The sequence below is a fragment of the Polyodon spathula genome, chromosome 22 (assembly GCF_017654505.1).
Source record: "Polyodon spathula isolate WHYD16114869_AA chromosome 22, ASM1765450v1, whole genome shotgun sequence".
Classification (NCBI taxonomy): Eukaryota; Metazoa; Chordata; class Actinopteri; order Acipenseriformes; family Polyodontidae; genus Polyodon; species Polyodon spathula.
Window position 1 is genome coordinate 19,178,195 of NC_054555.1, and position 12,204 is coordinate 19,190,398.

The window sequence follows — 12,204 nt, forward strand, 5'->3', positions numbered from 1 at the left end:
ATAAACTGTCAGTCATTCACTCAGACAGAGCGTAGAGACGAATCTGATTACAATAATAATAAAGTAGAATATCGTTCAGTATAATCAAAATGCAATTGTTTTCTGTGTGGCCATCAATGCTCCTAGGGCTTTTAGGTATAATGTAGTAAATCTCCTTTATTTCTGCACTCCCACATGTCATGCTTTGTGAGAATATTTAATATATACGGACAGAAAGGTACATGAACACGCAGCCCCAAATGTGTTACTGTAACAAAGTGCCCGCCCCTGTGTATATTATCTGTTATGTGTTGCGTGTGGTGTGTTTAAATGTTGGTGTATAGACATTGGTACACGGGATATAAACGGGTCTGTGTAACACGAATGTTTAAAAATGTATATGTGTATTTAGGCACGAGGATTGCACAGCACTTCACGTGCAAGTAAAATGTAGTAATATGTGAGCACGGGGAATTGCACTTTATTAATTCACGTGCTGGGATTCAAGTGAATAATTAATTGGTAATTGAATCCCAGCACAATAGTATATATAGATGCACGTTGTCACATACTCGGGGTTGGCTGTTCGGTGAGCGGAGAACGGGATTGGAGACGGAGGAAATAAGTATAGTAGTAGTAGTAGTAATAATAATAATAATAATAATAATAACAACAACAGAAAGTATCTGCTCACCGTGTTTGTCAGTGTCTGTCCGTGCACCGTTTTGTTAAGTTTAGTCTGTTTTTGTTTGCCTATTTATTTTGGCGTAGAGTGCCGTGTCCTGTGTTTTCGTGTTTGGTTTAAACCTTTTATTTTGTAATAAACCGGCGCCAACAGGCGTCTTCATCATTTCATTTCACATCATCGTCTTTGTATATTTCATTCCTTCCTGGTTCTGACGCCGCCCACTTGGCCGTCTTTGTGACAGTTACACACCAAAATGACCACTGCGGGGCTTCTAGTGTTAATATAACGTTTTTCTGGCTTGCTATTTATGAATTTATTGATATATTTATAATATTAACATTATAACATTAATTTATATATATAACATTAATTTATTTAAAAATATTTTTTCTAAACATATTTACTATTCCTCTATGCATTTTGAAGCATTTATTTATTTCTACCTAATAAATGATTGCTTTATTTAATTTTTAATTAAATGAGGAACTACAATTTATCAGAGATCAAATATTTAGACATGGAAGCTACATACTACTCTTGTGTACAATTCCATTCTGTGGTATCCAAACAGTAAACTAGATTGTCATGTTGCAAGTTTAAACCACGGTTAAAAAAAAAAAAAAATCTGCGATATGTGTTGTTTTAAAACATAAATACATTGTTTAATATAAATGGTGTGGATATCAAATTGCTTGCGATCCCTGGTTTACTTTGACGTTGGCCAACATGTGAAATCACTTGATTGGTAGATGTCCAGTTATTTAGCTTTTCTGTTTGAATAGTCGCTACACACTCTTATAACGGAAGAACAACAACAATTTTACCTAGTTTGATGACTTATGTCTCACTGTGTATAAGAGGTATGTATGTTTTTTTTTTCACATTTGAGACAGTTTCAAACTTTTGGTGCGGGTACAGATGGTAATTCTAAGTGATTTAGTTTTGCTGAAACTTGCAAAACTTGGAGCTGTATAGAGACTCACGGTAGTTTCAAACAAGTTTTTCTAACTTGTACAAGGAACTACCGTTCCTCTCAATATACAAAAAATACATCTTTTGGATTTATTAATCTATAAGAGTATGAATACATTGCATGTCACACTTTTCAGAAAACCGACAGACCGCAAATAGTCAACACCCACGTCCTTTGATAAGAAATATACCTAGGGGCCAATTTTTACGTATAAAATTAAATTATAGCACAGAAGATCAATACATTACTAAATCAGAGGAAATGTACTCAGAATTTAAGATGCAAGGATATGAAGATCGCATCTTAAAAAAAACAATACAGGAAATTAATTTGACAGACAGGGACTCACCTCTCATAAAGAAAATGCCCAATCTAAGCAATATTAATACAATTTGTTTTTCAACTGAATTTAACAATATATCGAATGATATCAAACAGATTATTTTTAAACACTGGCATATTTTGAGCAGTGATTATTCCTTTAAGAAAATAGTACAATAAAAACATCCCCGGACAGCATTTAAATGCAAGAAATATAAAATATGTTAGTGCACTCATTTAGAACTAAAACAGAACATTCACAAACTTGGCAATCTAAAAATCGTCTTAATGGTAAACTATGAATGTGGGCATTGCGAACATTGTTCAAACGCTATCAATACAAGATTCATATCCCACCCTAGATCAGGTAAAAAAAATCTAAATCCATTGGTGTAACATACATACTGACATACCCCTGTGGACTTGCGCATATTGTAAATACGGATTGCAGAACACAAAGCTGCTATAAGAACCTGTGCCCAGGATTATGCTATGGCCAAACATTACTTTCAAAGTCCCTCCAAAATGTCTGAATACTTTTGCGAAGAGAGGCACACTGGATATTTACTCTAAAGCAGTGGTTTTCAAACTTTTCAGGCCCCGTACCCCTTTCCAAAAAATCTAGTCTACTGTGTAACCCCATCGAAGATAGGGTGATAATATACCTATACAGAAAAAAAATAGTTTTTTCTAATTACTTGGCTTAAGTACTTACTGATGTTAACTGAATATATAAATATATATATTGTAGAACATAATGGTAGAACTGCTTCAAGTAAGATGTAAAATAATAATTATGTAGTTCTGCTGTACTACATACTTTTACTGATGATCATTAAATATTTATTTGAGCAACCTTACTAAGACTGTGTGTTTAACTGCTAATGATTAACCATTGTTGTCAGGTGTGGTATGTATAAAATGCCCAAGATGCACATTTTTACCATTTACTCTGATGATGACATGTTTTTTGTTGAAACGCGTTAGCAAACAATATTTTGATATATTAATATAAGAATAAAGTTTGTTTTGAAATATGAAATATCTGCTACAGCTCTGGATTTTGTTGATGGGAGCTGCTGTCTTTTTTTCCTTGCTACGGTGTCACGTAGCAACGGTGTGCTACGGTGTTCCTTGGACAAGCCACCCCTCCGTGTGTGTATATATATATATATATATATATATATATAGATATGTCTATATAGATACACAATGTTTTGTTAGAAGATCTATGCTATATATTATATATATATATATATATATATCTGATACGGAATATATATATTAGATATATATATGCGAATTAACATGCTTCTGGACTGTCTTGGACTTTCTCAATCTGTCAACGTCTCCAGTCACACCCGAGGACACACCATGGATATGCTCATCACCAGGGGCCTTGATGTTTCCAATCTCTCTGTCTCAGATGTCTCTCTCTCTCTCTGACCATTTCTTAATCACTGCAAATACTAATCTCCCTGCTCTTTGCTCTGCTACTGATACTGTTATCTCCTTCCGTCCCAAGAATCTAATAAATCCTCTGAAACTCTCAGAATGTGTCTCTATATCCCCTCTAACTGGTACTCCCATCCTCAGTTTATAATGCCGTGAACCTCTACAGTGCCACCTTTACTCATATCATTTACACTGTTGCCCCGGTTACAACCAGAACCGTCAAGAAAAATTGAAATTGCCCATGGTACACCCTTGAACTTCGACTGTTTAAATCTGCTGCAAGCTCGAGCGCAAGTGGAGGTCATCTGGACTAACAGTTCATAGAGAGATCTGGACCAACCATCTTGTGAGCTACAGGCGGTCTGAAATCTTAACTATGGGACATGGTAAACCCAATGTTCTCTTTAAGATCATTGACCAAATCCTACATCCAGTCATCAGACAGATCCAACTCCCGTCCATCCTCCTCTCTTACCTGTCATAATTTCTCCTCTTTCTTTCTGAACAAAATCAACAACATTGATTCTATGCTCGCTCACCACAAACCCATTTTACTACTTGAGCACCTTGACGCTCCTCCAGTTGCTCCTCCTGCCCTCTCCTACTTCTCCCCTCTCTCCATTGCTAATGTTTCCAGCTTACTGTTGAAATCAACTACTACCACGTGCCCCCTGGACCCCTGGCCGACTAACCTTGTCCGTCTCTGTGCTTCTGAACTTGTTCCCTCCATTATGTACACTTTCAACCTGTCCTTAGACTCTGGCTCAGTTCCTGATGCCCTCAGGCTTGCCAGAGTTATGCCGGTACTCATAAAACCCTCCCTTGCCTCGGCTGACTTATCTAATTTCCGTCCCATCTCCAATCTCCCTTTTCTCTCAGAAACTCTTGAAAGGGCTGTAGCCAGTCAGCTGATGAAACATCTCACAGACAACAATCTGCTTGAATCTCTATAATCTGGTTTCCGGCTGCATCACAGTACTGAAACTGCTCTGCTCTGGATTGTGAATGATCTCCTGCTCAATGCTAATGCTGGTGCTCCCTCTGTGCTTGTCCTTCTTGACCTAACAGCTGTTTTTGACATCATAGATCATGGAATTCTTCTTGACCGCCTTCAGAAGTATGCTGGAATCTTTGGAACCTGTCTCTCCTGGATGTCCTCTTACCTATCCGGACGCATGCAGTCAGTTTTTTAAGCTGGAGGCAGTGGTGTTGTGGTGTCCCCAAGGATCTGTTCTTGGACCCCTTCTCTTCAATATGTACATGCTTCCCTTGGGTCACCGCATCTGCCAAAACAACCTCATGTTTCACCACTATGCTGACGACACCCAACTCTACTTAAATCTCGACCCTGGTAGCCTCTCTGCCTGCATTCAAGACATCAAGGCCTGGATGTCTGCCAGTTTTCTTCAGCTGAACACTAATAAATCTGAAGTCCTTCTAGTAGGATCTAAAACTCACCTTAAGAATCTCAATATAGCTGCCCTGAACCTCAGTCTGCTGCTGCCTTCCCCCACAATATGAAGCCTTGGTGTCCTCTTGACTAGACTACTGCAACTCTCTATATGGTGGTCTCCTGGCATGCACCATAAACTGACTACAGTTAGTTCAGAATGCTGCTGCCAGGATCCTTACCAGATGTAAAAAATATGATCACATCATCCCCCGTCTTGCCCAGCTGCACCGGCTACCTGTAAAGTTCAAGATTATGTTCAAACCTCTCCTGCTCATCTACAATGCGTCCCGAGTACCTCCTCAGCCTGCTGACTCGCTATGTTCTTACCCACAAGCTGAGGTCCTCTGACTCTGGCCTGCTTCTTATCCCCAAGTAAAAGTGCACCACACTTGGACAACGCTCATTTAGCTTTATGGCTCTGACCCTTTGGAACTCTCTCCCAGCTTTGGTGTGTGATGCTCTCACCGTCGCTAGTTTTTCAACTCTCAAGACCCATCTGTTCTCTTTTGCTTTCCATGCTCCCTTTAAGCCTGACATCTGCTATTAGCTCCTGCTACTATTTCACGTATTATGTTACTATCATGTATTATGCACTTTCCACTGTATTTAATGTACTACTTCATGTATTATGCTACTATCATGTATTATGTATGTATTATACTTTTTTACTGTATATCATGTATTATGCATTTATCTGTATTTAAAGTATTGTGAATTTTCTTGTATTTAATGCATCTTGTAAAGCCCTCTGTGATGGTGTACCATAACACCGTGTAACAAATTATTATTATTTATTTTTTTTTTTGGTTCCTGGGTAGTAAGTGTTATTTCCTAATTGCTTATGCCTCAAAAGTTTAGAAAATGGCTATTATTCCCCACAAACTTTGCTTTTGTGACCAGGACAGTGATATTTTGAAATGTACCTGTTTTCCAGAACATTCCAGATAGATACAGTGATGAGTAAACTTGGAGTAACTTCTAGAACTTTCTAGAACTTTCCAGTAATATAAATAGTAGTATAAATACAGGGGCCTTAAGCCCACCAGTTCAGTTTAGTTCCAGCTGCCTAAGTGGATACATATCTGCATTTTTCTGAGATGGCATCAAGAGGCAGCAAGCATCCAGCAGACGCATTTTGCTATGTCTGTGGCCAATTTATCAAGACAAGAGCAAAAAAGTACTCCGTGGAAGCATCTGCTAAGATGTGTGAGGCCTAAAGGCATATTTCGGCATGCCTGTTAGGGATCAAGACAAACCCTGGGCACCTCATTTCACGTGCAAGCACTGCAAAAAAACTCTGGAAGGTAAGATGGACAATTGTTGCTCGGAATTTTATGTTATAAAATTTGTTAAAATTTTTTAAATTGTAAAAGTTTTTAAAAATGTTTTACAATTTTCAATGTTATTGAAAAAATATATCATATGAAAAATGTTGCGATAATCTCTTGCACATTAGTCATGGGTGAAATAAATGTATTTTTTTAGGATGGTACAGAGGGGAAAAGAGAGCCATGAAGTTCGCTATCCCAAGAATTTGGCGGGAATCCACTGACCACTCAAGCAACTGCTACTTCTGCATGGTGGACCCTTCCAAACGTCGGACTGGCAAGAATGCACCTGCTATCACATATCTGGACCTTCCTTCATCCATCGCCCCAGTGCCACACTGCCATGAGCTCCCCTTACCCACTCCTCCAGAGAGAGAGCAGCCGTCTTTAGAAGAGAGCAGCATACTACCCCAACCAAAAAGACCTCAACGACTTGATTAGAGATCTTGGTCTCATCAAGTCCAATGCCAAGCTTCTGACGTCTAAGCTCAAGCAGTGGAACTTGTTGGATGAAAGTGTGCAAGTCGCAGATCAGAGGAAGCGTCACCAACCTTTTTCCAGCTTCTTCACCCATCAAGATGGGCTCTGCTTCTGCCACAATGTGACCAGTCTGTTCGAGGCAATCGGAATCGCCTGTAACCAGAATGAGTGGCGCCTCTTCATTGACAGCTCATCCAGGAGCCTCAAAGCCGTGCTGCTCCATAATGGTAACAAGTACCCGTCTCTTCCCCTGGCTCACTCAGTGCACCTCAAAGAGGATTACAACAGCATCAAGACCTTGCTGGACACCTTGAAGTATGATGAGTACGGCTGGGAGGTCATAGGAGACTTCAAAATGGTGGCATTCCTGATGGGTCTCCAAGGTGGTTTTACCAAGTTTCCCTGCTATCTTTGCCTTTGGGACAGCAGGGACACCAAGGCGCACTACCACAGGCGGGACTGGCCACAGTGGACCGAGTTCTCTGTGGGGAGGAACAACGTCAAGTGGGAGCCACTGGTGGACCCCCGGAAGGTGCTGATGCCACCACTGCACATCAAACTGGGCCTTATGAAACAATTTGTCAGAGCTCTAGATAAGGAGTCGGCAGCCTTCAAGTACCTTCAAGACTTCTTCCCTAAGCTGTCTGAGGCAAAGGTCAAAGCCGGTGTCTTCGTCGGACCACAGATAAAGAAGATCCTGGAGTGCAATGAATTCCCCAAGAAGCTCACTAGTAAGGAGAAAGCATCTTGGAACAGCTTTGTTGCAGTGGTTCGGGGCTTCCTGGGCAATCACAAGGCCGAAAACTATGTGGAGCTGGTTGAGACTCTGGTGAAGAACTACGGCACAATGGGCTGTAGGATGTCCCTCAAAGTCCATATCCTTGATGCTCATCTTGATAAATTCAAGGAGAACATGGGATCGTACTCGGAGGAGCAAGGCGAGCGCTTCCACCAGGATATACTGGACTTTGAACGTCGCTACCAAGGACAGTATAACGAGAAAATGATGGGAGACTACATTTGGGGGCTGATTTGTGAAAGTGATTTACAGTATAATCGTAAATCTCGAAAAACTACTACTTCTAAATCATTTGTAGTCATTTTTGTATTACTTTAGTATAAATACATGTTAATTTGGATTCATATGTTGTTTTTTTCTGACTTTATGTGAACGAAAAGACCCTTCACCCGTTTTCTCATTGGAAATAGGTACATTTCAAAATATCACTGTCCTGGTCACAAAAGCAAAGTTTGTGGGGAATAATAGCCATTTTCTATACTTTTGTGGCATAAGCAATTAGGAAATAACACTTACTACCCAGGAACAAAAATTGTGTTACATAGTGTTATGAAAGGCGCTATATAAAATAAAGATTGATATATAGCTGGAGTTATGATAAAAATCGACCTTGATGTGTAATTGTAATCCATAATATGTACTTACCATTGGCTGTGTGGAATTTTATATCCATGATATATATATATATATATATATATATATATATATATATATATATATATATATATATATATAAGGGCGAAACCTGGTTGTTTGCTCAGGCCAATCCAGTTTCATCAAGGGCTTCTGCGAATCCCGAAGTTACCATAAATTTACCAAAAATTGTACACAAAATATTGACAGGAGCTTGAACAGCTCCTTTTTGCTGTGTATTTTTAAAAGTTCCTCTGAAATGTCTGAATTACTACATTATCCTATTAATTTAGACATGCTGGGTGGCTACCAATAATATTGAATGTTCACAGAGTTTTCTCGTGTGTTATGTGAAGGGAAGTGAGAAATAAAAAATAAAAAAAATTAAAAGTACTGTACCAAGAGTCTGACAGTGTGCTAGACAATGCTGAGGAAGCTACTTTTAAAAAGTAATCCATTGTAGTTGCTTTAATAAAATTGTAACTGCTTACAGTTATAGTTACAACTATATTACTTGTCAGGCACAGTTTACATTGAACCCAGTCATTCCCTCCTCTGAGGCTGTTTTCTATCAATATGAAATGCACATTCACATGTGAGGTTTAACTTGCATTGTTGCAGCTTTTTGATTTCCATGTTATACATTAGCCATAGTCTGTTTTTTAAATGTAATGAAAGGTACTGAAAAATGTTATCAGATCACAGTAATGCTTTCCATCTATGCGTTTCTCCCCAGTACTGCTGCTGGGCACCAATATTACATGAACAGAATTAGTTAGCCAAACAATACTATACATGGTAGATATTATTCTGAACCCACCACTATACAAGGTAGATACCCCTCTGAACCCAGCACTATACAAGGTACAAATCCCTCCGAACCCAGCACTATATAAGGTACATATCCCTCTGAACCCAGCACTATACAAGGTAGATCTCCTTCTGCACCCAGAACTATACAAGGTAGATATCCATCTTCTCAACCAGCTCTGTACAAGTAGATATCCTTCTTCTACACCCAGCATTATAATGAGGGAATGTATCATAAATGAAGTTCATTTTTAGACTGACTTCTGTTCTGCAAATATGGTCCTCTCCAACTTTAAACAGATATTGATTTCGTTTGCTTGCATTTTGATCAAAGAAGTTCCCTTTATCTAGTCATTGATACAGGAAGTGATGTATGTGACCTGCAACAATTAAGCTTTTTAATGATTTGTTCATTACTGACTTCATCGACTCAATTTCAAGGCATTATTGGACTGATTTTATTAACAAATTCTGTCTGAAAATCACTTGCTACGAAAGCTGTCATTTATATACCGCGAGTTCAATACAATAACACTGATGTTTGAAAATCCCCCCAAACATCTCAAACCAAAATGACTCTGATAGCCTTCTTGGGTCAGGTCAAAGTGGGTGGCTGCTGTTAAGAGTTTGCCCAAGGAGTTTTCATAATAAGTTCACAATGGGTTATGAGAAGAAATTCACTCCAGAACTTGTATGAACTGGCCCACTTGTTGTTCAGTCTTATAGCTCAAGATGTCTGTCTGATCTAAAGAACAGTTAAGTAATTAATAAAGGTAAGTTTAAAAGATAAAGAACAGTCTCCTAGTCTCTACAATCCTTATTCCATTCTACCAAACAAGAATTTTCTATAAAGAGGGAACTCTACCCTGAAAAGCAAATTAGTGGGAATCATTCCACTACAATTAGTCAAAGAGCTCTGCTAAGAGTTTGACTGATTCTTTCACACATGAATCAGCCTGAAAGCACTCACAGTTCTGTGGCTGACTTCAGTATTCCAGTCATCAAAGACCTGTATTGAACTCCACAATGTGTACGGACAGGCTCATCTGCAATTTAGTATTATACCTCATGCCTATATATTGATCACAATTAAAATGATCTGAAGAATAATTAGGTAATGGACCCATTAACTTAGAGAATTATAAAACATTCCCTAATAATGAGGGCCAATTGTGGATAATTAATATGTTTCGTAGATAAACCCTTGATTCCTAGGCTAATATGCATACAACTTACCATCTCTTTATCGTGACAGTAGTATTTTATAGGGTGATTCATAAAACTAATTTACTGTAAAAAACTAATGGACGTGAACCCTTTTTAACACAAATCCTTATCAAAACATTTCTAACAGGAGTCAGTTTTACTTAATCGCAGCTCGACTCCAGTGGGGGTGTAGCAGCACAGAAACTGCAGTTCCTCTGAGTTCTGTACAACATATCCGCCCACAATTCGGCTGTTTTGCTGGGTGGGTGCTAATTCCATACCCTGCAGTCAATAGATTATACAATGTATACATTTCACATAAACCCAGGTATCGTGGGATGTCAACCAATGACCCTGACTTTGCACAGTCAACATTCCTTTGAGAAGGATGAATATTGTGCATTTTGTATTTGTTTCTACATATCAGTGTGGTGCTCTGTGTAAACTGTACAAGTTTAAACATATTATAAATGCAGTTTAAACTTCAAACATGAAACTGCTGCTGAAGAATTATTATATTAATTATTATTATTATTATTATTGTTGTTGTTAGTAGTAGTAGAATTTGTAGTAGAAGCAGTCCTATTTAAAGATTCATTTAGGGGAGTTCTGTCAAATAACAATCAGAAACAAATCTATAAGAAACTGAGGCATGTATGTAGATGAATATGGGATACTAAGAGGTGGATCTGAAAAACAGTACTGTATATTCTTAACTTGTATTTCAATACAGGAACACACAAACATTATTGCTATACTTACATTCTTGTTTGAAAGTGAAATATTCTGTCAAATGTCTACATTCATGGTTTCCTCGGAGTAAAAATAACGTCTTTGGATAGAGGATTTTCAAGGACCACAGGTACAAAACACACTAGAAAAAAAGAGCCAACAGAAGGTGTCACAAACATCCAGAAATATATGTTATCATTCTCAAAAACAGCATCAAAACGTTCATGTCAATAGGAAAAACTGCAGCCCAGTGATGGAGCAAATAAAACACTACAGGACATATCTTCAGTATTTAAATAACTCAGAAGATGAAAAATCTATGGTAATGTATAAAACTGAGAAACATACAACTGGATAGTTCGTAAGTCACAATGGGCCATACTTCGAAAGTTTTCCCTCCATTCTTTAATTTATTCCTTTTTTTTTAAAAGAGAAAAATCTATCTTAATGTTACGAAATGACAAACAAGGTCTGGTTCTATTTTATTTTTAATTAAGTGTTTTACTGCATTAAAAAAAGTTAATTAAAGACTGGCGTAAACACTTTGGAAACATGGCCCCTTTACTTAAATTACCTGTATGTTTGTGACTAGGTGTTTTTACACATTTAAAGATAAGAGTTCATTTAAGACTGCAGTAAACTTTGACAATGTCCCTGCAAGACTAGGTGATCTGGGTTCAAATGGGGATCCTCTCACAGAGCAGGGAGTCTCTTTTCTGTCTCTCATGAATGCCTGAGCTCTACTGGACAGGCTTGTACATTGTACCACAGCATGGAGTGCTGTGTCCTGGGGAGTGATTGGCATTCCCTTTAGAAAAGTTTACCACAGTATTTTTGCACATTATTTTTGCAGTTTGACCATGTTTTTCCTATGGTTATACTATGCATTTACCATAGTTTACCCTTGTTTGCCATTTTGTAATATCCTTTACCATAACTCCATGCTTTACAATGTTTACCTATGCTTTTCCTACACTGTGCTTTATTACACTTTGCTTTGCTTTCACTGTGAGACACTTTTATAAGGGTTAGGTTACGATGGTTTGTTTTTTAATATGCTTTACCATACCTCTCTGTGCTTTGCCATGTTCCCTATGCTTTACCACACCTCTCTGTGCTTTAGAACATAAGAAGGTTTACAAATGAGAGGAGGCCATTTGGCCTATCTTGCTTGTTTGGTTGTTAGTAGCTTATTGATCCCAGAATCTCATCAAGCAGCTTAAGGATCCCAGGTTGTCAGCTTGAACAACATTACAATGCTTTTTTATGCTTTACCATACCTCTGTGTGCTTTACAACGTTCCCCTATGGTTAACCACACTTTCACTGTGCTGTGCTTTTACTGTAG

General features: G+C 38.2%; 1 protein-coding gene across 1 annotated transcript in view; it reads right to left on the reverse strand.

Moving 5' to 3' along the window:
• LOC121297616 (serine/threonine-protein phosphatase 2B catalytic subunit alpha isoform-like) overlaps positions 1-12,204 on the reverse strand; it is a 216,447-nt gene that overhangs the window by 92,618 nt on the left and 111,625 nt on the right. The window contains exon 4 of the mRNA XM_041224059.1: positions 10,888-10,999. Within this exon, the coding sequence (XP_041079993.1) occupies positions 10,888-10,999 (112 nt within the window). The remainder of the gene's footprint in view (positions 1-10,887; positions 11,000-12,204) is intronic.